Source organism: Lissotriton helveticus, chromosome 1_1 (genome assembly GCF_964261635.1).
Source record: "Lissotriton helveticus chromosome 1_1, aLisHel1.1, whole genome shotgun sequence".
Classification (NCBI taxonomy): domain Eukaryota; kingdom Metazoa; phylum Chordata; class Amphibia; order Caudata; family Salamandridae; genus Lissotriton; species Lissotriton helveticus.
In genome coordinates, this window is record NC_136057.1 from 1033870057 (window position 1) to 1033887368 (window position 17312).

The window sequence follows — 17312 nt, forward strand, 5'->3', positions numbered from 1 at the left end:
TCACCGAGATACCACATAGAAGACCTTGCATCAACAACCTAGTGCCTTCTGGGAGTTGTAGTCCTAATCCACTTCAAATAATCAAACCGCACCGAAGTTCGACTTTACAATTGTTTGTAGGTGGAAACCCCAAGGTCGGTCCTGGTGGCATGGAGTCAGCTAGTACCCGTCTGAATATATTAGGTGATCGGGCATGTGCTTAGAGTGTCTAAGTAAGTGTTTCTTCCAGTCACACACCGCGGGTGCTCGCCTTGGATTGTGACAGGGCTTAGGTTAGTTACGCATTGAATCCCATGGTTAAAGGGCTCGCTGCGGCCCTCAGCCTGGCACGGTAACCACGCCTGTGGCCAATTATTTCCCCCTAGATGTGGGAGTGACTAGAAGCGGGGCCGCCTCCCCCGGGGCTGTGCGAAAACAGGAGCCTCCGGACTGGCAGGGACGGCGTTTAAAAGGCAGCGAGTGTTTACAGGAGGCAGAGTTCAAGCAGGCAGTCCCGCCCCTAGAGACCGTCGAGAAAGGGTCAGTGAGAGAAGGCAGGAGGTAAACACCAGAGTACTAATGTGAAAGGAAAACCCGAGAAGAAAGCAGCTGACAATAAAAGAGACTTTCACATCCCATACCTAGTATTATTATGCAAATATTCGGTTCATGGTAGCTGCGGAACTCAGAGCCCCCGATGACTGGATGGATGAGGTGACTAGCATCCCACAACTGAATAACACACAGCAATGACACAACAATACAATAAAGGCAAACAGCCATGCTACACCCCGGAGTTAGCCCGGTGGAGGGCAAGCGTACATCCTGAACAGGACACCGCGCTTCAACTAGCGCCTGCACACACGCATGAAATGCTGCCGCCCGCTACAGCACACACATGACTGATTCATGCAGACAGGACACAGCACGTGGACCACGCCTCTATCACTGATGCTTCAAGTTACACAACCAGAAATCAGGCGTTTAGCTGTGATCGTACCCTGGAGACCAGGGTGTGATGGCACCAGAATACTCCCGACAACGCTACGAGGCCATCCTCATGGCACACTAGGCGCTGTGGAAATCTAACAGCATTCACTGGGGGATGCCAGGGTGAGAAAGCAGGTCTCCCGGTGATGCACCTGGGACATTACCCACCCAGTAGAACTCTTTCCCCAAATCAGTAATAGTAAAAACAACGATACAATGGGGAACACAGAAGCAACTGTATACAAAGGACAGGCTAATAATGGCAATTACTCTATAAAGTGGGGACGGAGGAGGGAAAGCGGTGGGTACAGAAGGTAAGTGCACTACAACTCATAGTGCTAATGATAACAATAGCCATTTAACGCTGGTACAAACTGGACTGTGTCTTGCCATTTAAATATCCACATGACATTTTTGTTTTCCAAAGACATTCTTGAAGCCGAGTGGCTAACTGGTCTCTGTAGCGCCTCACTGCCTAAGATTCTAAGCGCATGAAACCAAGGGTGGAGGCTGCTAAATATACCAAGTCTTGCCTCCTTGTCTGTGGATAGCATTCAAAATAAAAAAACCTCCCTGCTGAGGGGAGAAGTGTCTTGTATGAAAGACCTATTCACCACAATGGAAGATACAACTAGGCGACAATATGAGAAGAAATTACTACAGCTGCCACTATGGATCCGTTTAACAAATGAAACTCGGGAATGCATGCGTGGGGTCTCTGTGACATGCTTTTCACACTAGATTTACTGTGCGCACCACATATGGGAACGTGTATTTCCTACCACACAAATGAATTACAATTGTTACCTAGTCACATTAGTGTGCAACTCACCCCTTACCCCCTTCAAGAAAAAAAAAAAACACGATGACTCTCGGTCTCCCCAATGACATTTAAAAATCACACAGAGATCGCGAGCAAAAAAAGTAAACTCGACAATTCGAGACGCTCTGCTTGTTCAGAGCCTCGGGAAAGCAGGTCAGCAGCTGCCGAGGGAGCGCCCGCTGCCGCATCAGCCCCAAACTCTGCTGTTTACTTTTACGCTTTCATTAAAGGCACCCCTCACTGTGCCCAGACCGAAGGGGATGTCCGAGGCTCACTTACAGCTCACTCTAGAACCAGGGTTGTTACAACAAGGAAGAGCGCCCAGGAGGGGGGCAGTGCAAGCGGCAGCGACGCCTCTGTGTGCATGCGTTTTTATCATCAGAGAACAAACAGTGCTCTTGCAACATCTGCTTGGGAGAAAGACATCAAATGCCAGGATGAAGCCTTTAGACATCTTTTAGAGTAGCCCTCGTGCCAGAGACCCTGCACACCCTGACAGATAGCACAGAACCGGCGGCAGCGCCTCGTGGCTTCCTTCTCGTGTAGTGGGACTTATTTTATCTGCACCCAGAGAATGAACGGACTAGTAATGTTCAGGACATGCGTAAATTTGTAGAGCAATGCCATTAACCCACTGAGTTATCTCATTATACTTACACAAGCGTCGAATTCCACAGAACAGCACGGCAGTGGCAGGATGCATGACAAACACTACATCTCATAGGTGCTGTGCTTCTGCAAGCGAATGACCCCCAACCCCTCAAACACCCTTCAGCCCGCTCATGAATACAAACACTGGCAGACAGCAGCCGGCTTACCGTACTGGAAGCTGAGGCGGGGGAGCAGCTCCTGGGCGGCCGCCACCAGCCCCACCAGGCACAGCGTGTGTAAAGCGGGCATCAGCCAACCCCGTGTCACCCCCATGCCCTCGGCTGCAGCCGTGCTGTGCGAGTCCTCGCCGCCTTCCCTCGGACGGTCGCGGTGGGTAAATCCAAGTCACAGGGCAGTCCGAGCCTGGAGAAGCGAGATCCGTGTGCCGCCGCCGCTGCTGAAAGCTGAGCCTGCAAAACTTCTCCAGAGCCCGCCTCCGCCTCCTCCTCTCCCTCAGACAGCAGCCCACACACTCAGGCTCGGCGACCTGCAAGAGGAAAACACGGCAGGCTTGAAACAAGTCCCCGCCGGGCCGCCGCGCTGCCTGCGACGACCCGGAAGCGGTTGGGCAGCCGGCGAATCCCATCGCGGCCCCAACCGGAAGTCCCGCCCCATCGCGGAGAGAGCGAGAGAGCCACGAAGTCTCCGGATTCAGTCCCGGTCCCGAGATGGGGGACCGGGTGGAGAGCGGCCGGGCGCATGGGGAAGGCGGGGCTCTCATGTGGTGAGAGAGCCCCGCAAAGCGCTACCGCCGCCCGAGAGGCAGAACCGCCGCCGAGCACCGCCAGAACAGGTGAGTGTGTTGAGGGAGAGGACGGGTGAGTGGGGGTGGGGTGTACGCGTGTGTGTCTGTTTGAGTGTGTCTGTGCGTGCGTCTGTCTGTCTGTGTGCGCGTGTGTCTGTTTAAGGGAGGGTGCGTGTGTGTATGCAGTGTGTGTATGTGCGCATGCGTGAGTGTAGAGTGTTTGCGCAAGGGAATGAGGCAGGAGAGGGGCACGGCGCCGTGCGCGCTCACGAGGTCAAAACTGAGCAGATCTGCCCTCGTGCACCCTCTCCTGTCCACATTCCCAAAAACGGGTAGCAATAGTTGTCGAAGCACACTGCAATCAATGCTTACGCATTGAATGCAGGTCGTGCTTCGACCTAAAAACTAGATTTTTACAATACCCACTCCTAAGTTTAGAGTGATATATCACAACAGAGGAAGTCCTCGCAGCGCCTGGGTTGTAAATTCTCCTTAGCAAAGAAATATATATTAATCAGGGTGCCAGAAATCAAACACAAAATCCAAATATATGGGGACTCCTTATCACACAGGTGTCGACGCAGTCGCGGTCGCGTTTCCGCCAGTTGTCTCTTTTGGCTTCATCAGGACAAGGGTACTGGAATAGTTTATTAAAAACAAAAGTGAAACTGAGACAAATTTCAATGCCGGTTTGACTCTCACCCATCTGTGATAATGCAGTGCCAGGTGCACAAAGAAACCACGCCAAGAGACCAAGAGTTAAGCAACACACAAGCAGTGATCAGTAGAAGAAGGAATAAGTGGAAAAAATGATGCGTGGAAAAAAGAGGATCAAAGACCATATCCATAATATACCCCTAAAAGACATGTATTAATCAAAATTATCCTATTGCGCGCTCAGGAATTTAAGACAGAGTGCATGCTCAAGAGGTACCCGAATTGCCAGATGACAAGCTAACAAAAAAATGTACCTTGCAAGAATGATATAATCCACACAGGGTAACTATCCCTGGGGACAGGGAAAGCTTCCTTGTCTAATGCACACAAAGCGGGCCCTGAACAAAGATGAAAGTAAAACTGGAGAAATGCCTTATACAGTGCTCTCACATTAAACACATACCTATTACTCAGGAGGAGCTCATACTCTCACATACCTCCGTGGGTTTAGTTACTAATTGAGAGAGTCCCATTGCTTCTGGTTCTACCACTAAGGTTGATGTGTCACGGTCATTGAGGGCTTCCAGATGGAAATTGAAGTCCCCTAGAATGGTAAAGTTGCTTTCTCCAGCAAGTGGCTCTAGGATATGCCCTATGGAAGAGAGAAAATCAGTGCGTGGTCCCGGTGGGTAGTATAGCAGAATAACTTTGAAGGAGTATGCGTGTGTGAGTGACATTGAGAAGGAACAAGCTTCACAAGTATTGATGGGGATTGGTTCAGTTCTTACTGTGTATTGTTCACGGTAAATAAGGGCCAGTCCACTGCCCTTTTTTGTGGCCCTGTCAAGACGGCTGACTGAGAACCCGTCAGGGTTAACTGTGGCAAAGTCTGGTCCTGAAGATAGGGCTCCCCAAGTTTCTATTATAAAGAGGAGATCGAGTTTATGATTTTCTAGGAGATTTAGTAGTTCGTATTTATGTTTGGGTAGGGAGCGAGCTTTGATAAGAGCTGATGTAATAGTAGTGTGCTTGCTGGGGTAAGGGGGCTTATGGCAGGTGAGTGTTTTTGTGTGGGATTTAGAGTGAAAGGACAGTTAGGGCAGAGTATGGAAGCTTGGATGGGCAGGGCTTCTAGTGTGAGGAGGGGGCATATGTGATTGTTATCAGAGTTATTGGATATATTTTTAAGTTGTTTAGCTGTGTAGGTTAGGCGGTTGATTGGGGTTTTGGTTGTAAGCGACCAGGGGGAGTGGCCCTGAGCTCAGTCCAAGCACGGACGGGCGCAGACGGGCTTGCCTTTGGTGCGCCAGCGGCGCACCAGCTGCGTGCGTCCGCTGCGCTTGGAGCGAGGCATCCTGGATTTCAAGGAGAGCAATCAGCTGCTGGTCAGCCAATTGGTCCGATGTCCCAGAAGTCGTAATAACTTCCTGCGTGCCCCTCCCTGTATTCCCTCCACTCAATCCGCTAGTCGGAAACACTCTGCGTACACCAAATAAAAACCCTGTAACATAACATGTACAAAAATCTTCAGTCCAAAATAGTCTGCCTTTTACAACCATTATTGTGAATTCTGTTGTACGTTTTAGGGAAAAAACTTATTGGAGGATATAAAGATGATCAACAGAATCCAAGTCCTCTTTGCATGCCTCAACTCCATTAAGTTTAAGACTGAAGAACGATTTAAATTTTGCCAATAATTCTTAAGCAAGGTCGAATGTTGATTAGCCTTCTTCGCCAATGCTTTAGGAATTGCCTTCTTTATATTTTTCCATTCTTTTGACAGTGAGTAGGTTAAAGTTCTTCTGCTATAAGTGGTGCATCATTCAAATTAGGCCCAATGGAAAAAAACAGGTTAGAAAACTCTTCTCTAAATTGTTAGGGAATAATTCTCTTTTTTTCACTAAGAGACAAAAAGCGCTTGCTTTTTAGGTTTCGCCTCGCCGAAAGCTGCGCAGCAGACTTTCGCGCAGAGCGAAAACTTTTGAGAAGAGTATGGTGCCTTTGTCACGCCTCTCACTTCCATTGGCTAGCTCAATAAATGGAGGCTAGCCATTGGAAGTGAGATCTGTCCGTCATGGTCCGAGGCGATTCGTGGGCGTTCCTGCGATGTTTTTCTCATCCTGCCCCTTTTATCACGTCATGCGGCGGTGGGCGGTTGTTTATTATTATTTTTTTTTCTCGGCAATGCGGCAGCCATTTTTTCCGTGGAGCCTGGGCGGGCGGGTCGATCTCCATGGAAGTGGACGCTCCAGGCAGCCTCTCTCTCCACATAAGCACACTGCATGCGGCCTCTCTCTCTCCACATAAGCACACTCCAGGCAGTCCCCTCTCCTCGGTATTTGATAACATTTACTTTTCGGCAGCCTCTCTCTCCACATAAGCACGCTGCATGCGGCCTCTCTCTCTCCACATAAGCACACTCTAGGCAGTCCCCTCTCCTCGGTATTTGAGTGTGAGTGCTGAGTAGAGAGTGCAGAGTAGAGAGTGCAGAGTAGAGAGTGCAGAGTGCAGCAGAGTGCAAGGGAGTGCAGAGTGCAAGGGAGTGCAGAGTGCTAGGGAGTGCAGAGTGCTAGGGAGTGCAGAGTGCTAGGGAGTGCAGAGTGCTAGGGAGTACATGGGAGTGCAGAGTGCTAGGGAGTGCAGAGTGCTAGGGAGTGCAGAGTGACTGCAGAGTGCTAGGGAGTGCAGAGTGCTAGGGAGTGCAGAGTGCTAGGGAGTGCTAGGGAGTGCAGAGTGCTAGGGAGTGCAGAGTGCTAGGGAGTGCAGAGTGACTGCAGAGTGCTAGGGAGTGCAGAGTGCTAGGGAGTGCTAGGGAGTGCAGAGTGCTAGGGAGTGCAGAGTGCTAGGGAGTGCTAGAGAGTGCAGAGTGCTAGGGAGTGCAGAGTGCTAGGGAGTGCAGAGTGCTTGGGAGTGCAGAGGGCTAGGGAGTGCTAGAGTGCTAGGGAGTGCAGAGTGCTAGGGAGTGCTAGGGAGTGCAGAGTGCTAGGGAGCGCAGAGTGCTAGGGAGTGCAGAATGCTAGGGAGTGCAGAGTGCTAGGCAGTGCAGAGTGCTAAGGAGTGCAGAGTGCTAGGGAGTGCTAGGGAGTGCAGAGTGCTAGGGAGTGCTAGGGAGTGCAGAGTGCTAGGGAGTGCAGAGTGCTAGGGAGTGCTAGGGAGTGCAGAGTGACTAGGGAGTACTAGGGAGTGCAGAGTGACTAGGGAGTGCTAGGGAGTGCAGAGTGACTAGGGAGTACTAGGGAGTGCTAGGGAGTGCTAGGGAGTGCAGAGTGACTAGGGAGTACTAGGGAGTGCTAGGGAGTGCAGAGTGACTAGGGAGTACTAGGGAGTGCTAGCGAGTGCAGAGTGACTAGGGAGTACTAGGGAGTGCTAGGGAGTGCAGAGTGACTAGGGAGTACTAGGGAGTGCTAGGGAGTGCTAGGGAGTGCAGAGTGACTGCAGAGTGCCAGGGAGTGCAGAGTGACTGCAGAGTGCTAGGGAGTGCAGAGTGACTGCAGAGTGCTAGGGAGTGCAGAGTGACTGCAGAGTGCTAGGGAGTGCAGAGTGACTGCAGAGTGCTAGGGAGTGCAGAGTGACTGCAGAGTGCTAGGGAGTGCAGAGTGACTGCAGAGTGCTAGGGAGTGCAGAGTGACTAGGGAGTGCAGAGTGCTAGGGAGTGCAGAGTGACTAGGGAGTACTCGGGAGTGCTAGGGAGTGCAGAGTGCTAGGGAGTGCAGAGTGCTAGGGAGTGCAGAGTGCTAGGGAGTGCAGAGTGACTAGGGAGGGCTAGGGAGTGCAGAGTGACTAGGGAGGGCTAGGGAGTGCAGAGTGACTAGGGAGTGCTAGGTAGTGCTAGGGAGTGCAGAGTGACTGCAGAGATTTTGCTAATGGCAATGTAAAAGAGAGACTTTAATCTCCTGAGGTGGAAGTCGGGAGCACGACCGCTTATCATTTTTAAACTTTGAGTGTCACTGTTTGTGTTGTGTATTTTAACCTACCTGATCTCCATCCCTGACACTGACTCGGGGCTCAAGCACGCACCTGACAAGCCCGCGCAGCGGATCTTAGCGCTGCCGCGGGATCCTAAACAAACACCACTGCCGCCATTACCGGTGAACCCTCAGGCCACGCCCCTTTCATGAGGCCCCGCCCCCGCCGACGCTATTTAAAGGACGCTGATTGCAAGCGCCAGTTAGAGACTTTAATCTCCTGAGGCGGAAGCCGGGAGCACGACCGCTTATCATTTTTAAACTTTGAGTGTCACTGTTTGTGTTGTGTATTTTAACCTACCTGATCTCCATCCCTGACACTGACTCGGGGCTCAAGCACGCACCTGACAAGCCCGCGCAGCGGATCTTAGCGCTGCCGCGGGATCCTAAACAAACACCACTGCCGCCATTACCGGTGAACCCTCAGGCCACGCCCCTTTCGTGAGGCCCCGCCCCCGCCGACGCTATTTAAAGGACGCTGATTGCAAGCGCCAGTTAGAGACTTTAATCTCCTGAGGCGGAAGCCGGGAGCACGACCGCTTATCATTTTTAAACTTTGAGTGTCACTGTTTGTGTTGTGTATTTTAACCTACCTGATCTCCATCCCTGACACTGACTCGGGGCTCAAGCACGCACCTGACAAGCCCGCGCAGCGGATCTTAGCGCTGCCGCGGGATCCTAAACAAACACCACTGCCGCCATTACCGGCGAACCCTCAGGCCACGCCCCTTTCGTGAGGCCACGCCCCCCGCCGACGCTATTTAGAGGACGCTGATTGCAAGCGCCAGTTAGAGACTTTAATCTCCTGAGGCGGAAGCCGGGAGCACGACGCTTATCATTTTTAAACTTTGAGTGCCACTGTTTGTGTTGTGTATTTTAACCTACCTGATCTCCATCCCTGACACTGACTCAGGGCTCAAGCACGCACCTGACAAGCCCGCGCAGCGGATCTTAGCGCTGCCGCGGGATCCTAAACAAACACCACTGCCGCCATTACCGGCGAACCCTCAGGCCACGCCCTTTTCGTGAGGCCACGCCCCCCGCCGACGCTATTTAGAGGACGCTGATTGCAAGCGCCAGTTAGAGACTTTAATCTCCTGAGGCGGAAGCCGGGAGGACGACCGCTTATCATTTTTAAACTTTGAGTGTCACTGTTTGTGTTGTGTATTTTAACCTACCTGATCTCCATCCCTGACACTGACTCGGGGCTCAAACACGCACCTGACAAGCCCGCGCAGCGGATCTTAGCGCTGCAGCGGGATCCTAAACAAACACCACTGCTGCCATTACCGGCGAACCCTCAGGCCACGCCCCTTTCGTGAGGCCACGCCCCCCGCCGACGCTATTTAAAGGACGCTGATTGCAAGTGCCAGTTAGAGACATTAATCTCCTGAGGCGGAAGCCGGGAGCACGACCGCTTATCATTTTTAAACTTTGAGTGTCACTGTTTGTGTTGTGTATTTTAACCTACCTGATCTCCATCCCTGACACTGACTCGGGGCTCAAGCACGCACCTGACAAGCCCGCGCAGCGGATCTTAGCGCTGCCGCGGGATCCTAAACAAACACCACTGCCGCCATTACCGGCGAACCCTCAGGCCACGCCCCTTTCGTGAGGCCATGCCCCCCGCCGACGCTATTTAAAGGACGCTGATTGCAAGCGCCAGTTAGAGACTTTAATCTCCTGAGGCGGAAGCCGGGAGCACGACCGCTTATCATTTTTAAACTTTGAGTGTCACTGTTTGTGTTGTGTATTTTAACCTACCTGATCTCCATCCCTGACACTGACTCGGGGCTCAAGCACGCACCTGACAAGCCCGCGCAGCGAATCTTAGCGCTGCCGCGGGATCCTAAACAAACACCACTGCTGCCATTACCGGCGGACCCTCAGGCCACGCCCCTTTCGTGAGGCCACGCCCCCGCCACCGCTATTTAGAGGACGCTGATTGCAAGTGCCAGTTAGAGACTTTAATCTCCTGAGGCGGAAGCCGGGAGCACGACCGCTTATCATTTTTAAACTATGAGTGTCACTGTTTGTGTTGTGTATTTTAACCTACCTGATCTCCATCCCTGACACTGACTCGGGGCTCAAGCACGCACCTGACAAGCCCGCGCAGCGGATCTTAGCGCTGCCGCGGGATCCTAAACAAACACCACTGCCGCCATTACCGGCGAACCCCCAGGCCACGCCCCTTTCGTCAGGCCACGCCCCCCGCCGACGCTATTTAAAGGACGCTGATTGCAAGCGCCAGTTAGAGACTTTAATCTCCTGAGGTGGAAGCCGGGAGCACGACCGCTTATCATTTTTAAACTTTGAGTGTCACTGTTTTTTTTGTGTATTTTAACCTACCTGATCTCCATCCCTGACACTGACTTGAGGCTCAAGCACGCATCTGACAAGCCCGCGCAGCGGATCGTAGCGCTGCCGCGGGATCCTAAACAAACACCACTGCCGCCATTACCGGCGAACCCTCAGGCCACGCCCCCTTTGTGAGGCCACGCCCCCCGCCGACGCTATTTAAAGGACGCTGATTGCAAGCGCCAGTTAGAGACTTTAATCTCCTGAGGTGGAAGCCGGGAGCACGACCGCTTATCATTTTTAAACTTAGAGTGTCACTGTTTGTGTTGTGTATTTTAACCTACCTGATCTCCATCCCTGACACTGACTCGGGGCTCAAGCACGCACCTGACAAGCCCGCGCAGCGGATCTTAGCGCTGCCGCGGGATCCTAAACAAACACCACTGCCGCCATTACCGGCGAACCCTCAGGCCACGCCCCTTTCGCGAGGCCCCGCCCCCGCCGACGCTATTTAAAGGACGCTGATTGCAAGCGCCAGTTAAAGACTTTAATCTCCTGAGGCGGAAGCCGGGAGCACGACCGCTTATCATTTTTAAACTTTGAGTGTCACTGTTTGTGTTGTGTATTTTAACCTACCTGATCTCCATCCCTGACACTGACTCGGGGCTCAAGCACGCACCTGACAAGCCCGCGCAGCGGATCTTAGCGCTGCCGCGGGATACTAAACAAACACCACTGCCGCCATTACCGGCGAACCCTCAGGCCATGCCCCTTTCGTGAGGCCACGCCCCCGCCGACGCTATTTAGAGGACGCTGATTGCAAGCGCCAGTTATAGACTTTAATCTCCTGAGGCGGAAGCCGGGAGCACGACCGCTTATCATTTTTAAACTTTGAGTGTCACTGTTTGTGTTGTGTATTTTAACCTACCTGATCTCCATCCCTGACACTGACTCGGGGCTCAAGCACGCACCTGACAAGCCCGCGCAGCGGATCTTAGCGCTGCCGCGGGATCCTAAACAAACACCACTGCCACCATTACCGGCGAACCCTCAGGCCACGCCCCTTTTGTGAGGCCACGCCCCCTTTTCGTCTACAACCTCCCATAAATTATGTGCATTTTCCGGACGCGCAGCGGGCGCGCCGTCTGCGCGCCAAAGGCGCGCCTAAGGCAAGCCCGTCTGCGCCCGTACGCGCCAGCTCCGGGCCTAGGGCCAGCCATGCTGCCGGTTCCCATCCCGCACAGAGGCAGGTCTGGTCTAGATCACAGCTTATCGATCTAGGAAAGACAACTTGCACTACCTCTACACAGTGCAACCTTTCTCTGACCAGCCCTCTCCTGTTTAAATGTAACAGCTGCCCTTTCTCCTTTTCTCCTTATACAAAATGCCCCCATGACTTATTAATCACTCATCCCAAACCCATAAAAACATACTCCATGGGATTGTTGAATTGTCGCTCTCTACCATGCCACGCTAGTGACATTTGGCTGCTGCTGTCTTCCATGTCCTGGGACCTTCTGTTCCTGACTGAGACATGGATTAAAGACTCCTCCAACCCAGACATTTCCCTCGCCTTGCCCCCAGGCTACCGCCTTACAGGTATAAGCCGCGAAGGCTCCAAGATGGGAGGCGGAATCGCGGTAATCCTACAGACTCACCTGACGATCACGTCGAGAAAAATCACGAATATAGGGCCCATAGAGGCACTATATTTTTCCATCTCGGACACCATTTCAGCCATCTTTTCAGGGATCCTGGTTTACAGCCCCCCTAATACCCCACAGCCTGCCATTTCTGAACTGTTAGCAGTCACCGCAGATCTGTCTCTTAAACACCCTCACTTCACGGTATTGGGAGACTTTAACCATCATGTAGATGTAAGTGACTGCAGTCGCGCCACCCATCTCCTAGACTCCATGCAAAGTATAAATCTGACACAAGGGGTTAGTGGCCCCACACATGTTGCAGGACACACCCTTGATCTAATCTTTTCTAACTGTATGAAGCTTAAAATTCTTCCTTCCACACCTCTGACATGGTCTGATCATTTCCTGATTCCGTTCGAGGTGTCTATATTCCAATCTCTTAAGAAGGAATCTGCCATTAGAGCACAAGGCAGAAAATGGCACAAGATCTCATGTACTGCCCTAGAGCAAACATACCAGAATAGGTCAGACTCACATATTGACGATCTCAATGCAGCGGTGCTTACATTTAATAAAGATCTCACGACCGCCATTGAGAAAGTGGCGCCCTTACAGACCCTCACCTCCCGCAGATCAAAACCGTCAGCTCCCTGGTTCACCCTGGAATTAAGGGAAAACAGAAGCAGATGTAAAAAACTGGAGCACCTATGGCGTCGGACCTATGACTCTGCAACCAAATCTCTTTACAGACAGGCCCTTAAAGAGTTTCACAAACTCAAACGTAATATCATGAGTGTATAGTTTGCAGAAACCATTGTTAACGCAAAAAACTCCACTAAGGCCCTTTTTTTTTTGTTTTTTTTTAAAACCTTTATTGTGCATGATCAACGTACATATACGGGCCTACAACCACCTGGCCGGCCTCGAGGCAGTTATTAGCACATCCGCAAGCAACAAAACAACTCAACAGTCCCCCAGTAGTAAAGACGACAGTATTTCAAAGCAGCACTTAGTTTAACATGACCATTGAGCTACAGGATGCAATGTGGTTAATTTTACTATGATAAAATAAGAAGGATCAGATGCCGTACAAGCAAGCGAAAACAGGGAGTGAGCGACGCTAGCAACAGAATATCAACAGACCAATTAATCATAATCGAGGTATAGTTGCTAGAGTATACTTATCAGGATGAGTAACACATAATCATATTTCGCACCAGTCAACGCCCACCCCATGAACAAGGAGTTACCGTAATAATGAGTACAAAAAGTATATGAATCAAAAATGGAGAAAAAACGCAATACCCAACCAGCACCCTGACCCAAAAGGAAGAGAAACTAAAGAAAACAAGAAACGGAAGAAGAAGAGACAAAGAGGCCCATAGAAACTGAAAAAGGACAAAACTAAAGAAACTCCCCCCCCCACCCTGCACCTCTGCAGAGGCTACGGCCTAACCCCCCCCTAGCAGCGTGCCTGTCGCCCACAAGGAATACCCGAAATGTAGTCAGAGAAAGAGAAGAAAAGATATTTTATAAAGCTGGAGGAGGGCCATCAATATGGGCTCCCGGCCACCCCGTCCCGCAAAAGCACTCAACCCCAGGACCTATAGTCACTTCAGCAATCAAGCAAATCAAGCAGTGATGGGGAGAAATATCAAAATAGTGCACAAATAGACGAATCAAAGATAACGCGCGCCCCCCACCCCCGCCAGCCCCCTAAATGCCAACATTACCGGGATACAGCTTAACCCAGGCCAGACCTTTCAAGTTCCTTACGGCATGTCTGCCGATTAAGTCTCAGTTCAGCCGGTGGAGAAAAAAGGAATGTCCAAGCAAGGGCGAGAAGCAGCACAGACCTACAAGATGGACGTCGCTGGCCACCAACAAGAACATCAGTACCTACGGTCACCTTCCTCAAAACAGTCCCAGTGCACGTAGTCCACATCGGAAACTCGAAGACAAGGACAGAAGAAGCAGGCACAGGAGACAAACGCCGCTGTAGACAAGCACGGGGCGAAGGCAGCAATGTAGAGTGCGAAGCAGCCATCGTCTGTCGTAAAGGGAGACCATCAGAATAGCACAGGCCCATGGATAACTGATCATAATTCTCCGCACATTCCAGCAGCACAGTTACCCCTCCGGACTGAGGGGCAGCCACGGCGCATCCTTCAACAGCAGTGTGGGGCCGGTCCCCATGGGCCAGGGGGCAATCCGACCGTGAGCGCCCCAGCAGAAGCGCAATACCATCCAGCTTCTTCCCCAACAAACAGGAGGTATGCTCCCAGGCAGATCGAAAGGCACAAATAGCAGCCAGGATATCGCCGCAGGATAGCGTAGTCCTGGTCTCCCGCATCGCGGCGCGACTCAGCTGTGTATATTCTCCCCCCTGCTGTACCTCGATAGCCAGGATAGCAGTCTCCACCCCGTCCAGGCAACACTCTGGCGCTTCCATCACTAATGGGGACAGCGAGGCGGTCAGATGCGAATCAGCTCAATACGGCCGCTTTCCGGTTCGTCAAGACAATGACGGCAGACACCCAAGGAGAAGTCACACGCATCGGTCACCCTCACCCCGATGGGCACTAGCCGAAAATTCGGGAGCGGCCCGCAAAAACAGGGCCGAATCCAAGGCAGCGTCGGAGCAGCTAACTGATGTGCTCCGCAGGCATATATTCGTCCTCCAGGCCAACGTTTCGGGGGGTGAGGCACCGTCGCGCTGTTTACCAATTAGGGCGTCCGCGGCAAAAATCCGGCCGATGGTCACTGCACACCAACGGATCGACTCCGCACCAGTGCAAATGGTCGCTGCCGTTGTTTTCACCCGGCCATTTTCTGCAGCCTATGTCCCGCCTCCAGGGTCTTCAGGGCCGCTGACTGCCCTCGCAAATTTCTCCGGTTCTGGGGCCGACAGGGATATCAGGGCTGCGTCATCGATTGCAGCGCTTCTTCCCCAACACAGAGTATAGCGCAACGTCAGGATGGTGTGCAGGATAGTTGTGCGGGGCTCGGAGGTTCACGGAGCCGGGAGCCTACGCGTCCGTCCCGATCGCCATCTTGGCTCCTCCCCTCACTAAGGCCCTTTTTAACATTGTTAAAGAGTTTACTAATCCCACTGCTCTGTCCGCTCCCGTCACCCCCTGCCAAGCACTTAGTGAAGGACTATCTGACTTTTTTTCGGAAAAAATTGCCAACATTACGGCAATAATCCTTCAGAATCGCACAGAAATTACCTTAGATCCTGACACCACCTGTACTAAAGCATTTACAACGTTTAAACCACTCACCAAGGAGTATGCCCTGAATCTATTTTTAAAATGCAAATCAGGCTCACCGCTGGACCCAGCCCCGGCTCTGATCCTGAATGAGATCGCCCCGCTAGTTATTAACCCCCTGCTTGAAATCTGGAACTCCTCCCTATATTCAGGTGTTGTCCCTTCCGTATGGAAACACGCGTTGCTAATTCCCATAAAAAAAAAAGCTGGTGTCGATCCAACGTGTTTGAGCAACTACAGACCGATTTCACTCCTACCCAAACCAGCCAAAGTGCTCGAGAAGGCAGTACAAGAACAGCTGTCCGACTATCTTGAGTCAAATTTGCTGTTCCACGACTCTCAGTCAGGGTTCAGGCCGGACTTCAGTACTGAATCAGCTCTACTAGAAGTGTCCGAGTCGATTCGTGAGTGCACGGATAGGGGAGAGGAGGCCATGCTGGTCCTCCTCAACCTATCCGCAGCATTCGACACCATCTCCCATGAAACACTACTTACACGCTTGCAGGAGGTGGGAGTTGGTGGGACCCCTCTTGCCTGGGTCAAATCATTCCTCACGGATCGATTCCAACAAGTGATGCTGGGCCCTTTCTTTTCCACCAAGAAACCGCTGACATGGGGGTTCCACAGGGATCTGCCCTTAGCCCGCTCCTGTTCAATGTATACCTGAAGCCTCTGGCAAAAGTGGTGGAATCATGGGGCGTCAGAGTGATCTTCTATGCTGACGACACTCAGCTGGTGTTCTCCTTCAAAGATTACTCTGAAAGCTCCTTGCTAAACTTTCGCCACTGCATGGTAAATATCGCCGCCTGGATGTCATCAAACAACTTAAAACTGAATACAGATAAGACAGAAGTCTTATTTTTTAATCAGAAATCCCCCATCTCTTCCAACCTCTGGTGGCCGGCTGAATTAGATCCTCCCCCTGTACCTGTCCAAGCTGCCCGCAATCTGGGCTTCCAATTTGACACTGCCCTCTCCTGCAAGACCCAAATTAATAAAGTCACAGCGTCTTGTTTTGGAAAGCTCCGTATGATTAAAGAAATCGTCCCTTTCCTGCCATTAGACTCATGCAAGACAGTAGTCCATGCCCTCATAACTTCCCATTTGGACTACGCAAATAGTCTGTATGTTGGAGCCCCGGCATATCTTATAAATCGATTACAGACAGTACAGAATTCAGCGGCCAGGTTGATCTGCAATGTTCCCTACCGTCACTCCATTTCTCCCCATCTGATCAAACTTCATTGGCTCCCAGTGAGACTACGTATTCAGTTTAAATCCCTGACCCTTGCTTTTAGAGCTCTTAATGGTCGAGGCCCCGCCTACCTGAGACACAGACTGAAGATCTCACAAGCATCCCGAAATCTCAGATCTAACCATCTCCGCCTAATGATCTGCCCCCGTTTCCGTCTAGCACGAACTGGAGGAATGGCCTTTGCAGTGGCCACCTCCAGACTGTGGAATCACCTACGAACAGAACTGAGATTCCTGACTTCTGAGCCTTTGTTTCGGAAGAAACTTAAGACCTGGCTCTTCTCTTTGATCTAGTCCACTCTTTTCCTCCTGAACCTCTCTGAACCGCACGAGATGTTGTCTTCAGCGCCGGGACACCTCCGTCTGAGGTAGCTGCGCGCTCTACAAACTTCTAAATAAATAAAAATAAAATAAAAAATGCCATTTATTTATCTGTTTTCAAAACCAACACATAAATACAAATTTTGTCATTTACAATGCCAATAGGTCTAACTTTTCCAAAGGCGAAACCATTGCATTGTAAATGCTTGTTATCAAGTGCATGTGTGACCTCACAGTATCCGCACTGTGGCGACGATTTGGTCAAATTAAGCTAGACAGCAAGTAAATGGGCCATATTTAGAGTCAGAGCCCTTTTCATTGAGCTGACTCATCTTGTCTCTGGTCAAAATAAGTAGAGAATTCCTTAATAGTGATATTGCAAAAGGGTTTCAGGAATAATATGTGAATGCTTTACTCATACTGTCCTTTGTCCCTCACAGGAAGGCTTGGCTCTTTGTAGAAAGAAAGATTGTGCTGAGCAGTGTTCATTTCCAGAGAGGCCAAAGGCTGGCACCTGCTGCCCAGTGTGTGATGGTGAGTATGGACCATACAGCTTATTATACTGCAAAGCCTGAATTTTTTGTCTTTAATGGTTAAGAATATTTATGTTCTAAAATTACAAATAGCATTTTGAATGTTTGTTCGGGGACTGTTGGATCTGTAACACTTCGATAGCCTGTGTTGCCCACCTGCAGCCTTGACTGGCTTATT

The 17312-nt window shown here is 51.2% G+C and overlaps 1 protein-coding gene across 1 annotated transcript in view; it reads left to right on the plus strand.

Annotated features, from left to right (window-relative positions):
* The window catches only part of KCP (kielin cysteine rich BMP regulator), a 622724-nt gene that overhangs the window by 289702 nt on the left and 315710 nt on the right, over positions 1–17312 (plus strand). Inside the window, exon 21 of the mRNA XM_078677796.1 lies at positions 17042–17135. Within this exon, the coding sequence (XP_078533922.1) occupies positions 17042–17135 (94 nt within the window). The remainder of the gene's footprint in view (positions 1–17041; positions 17136–17312) is intronic.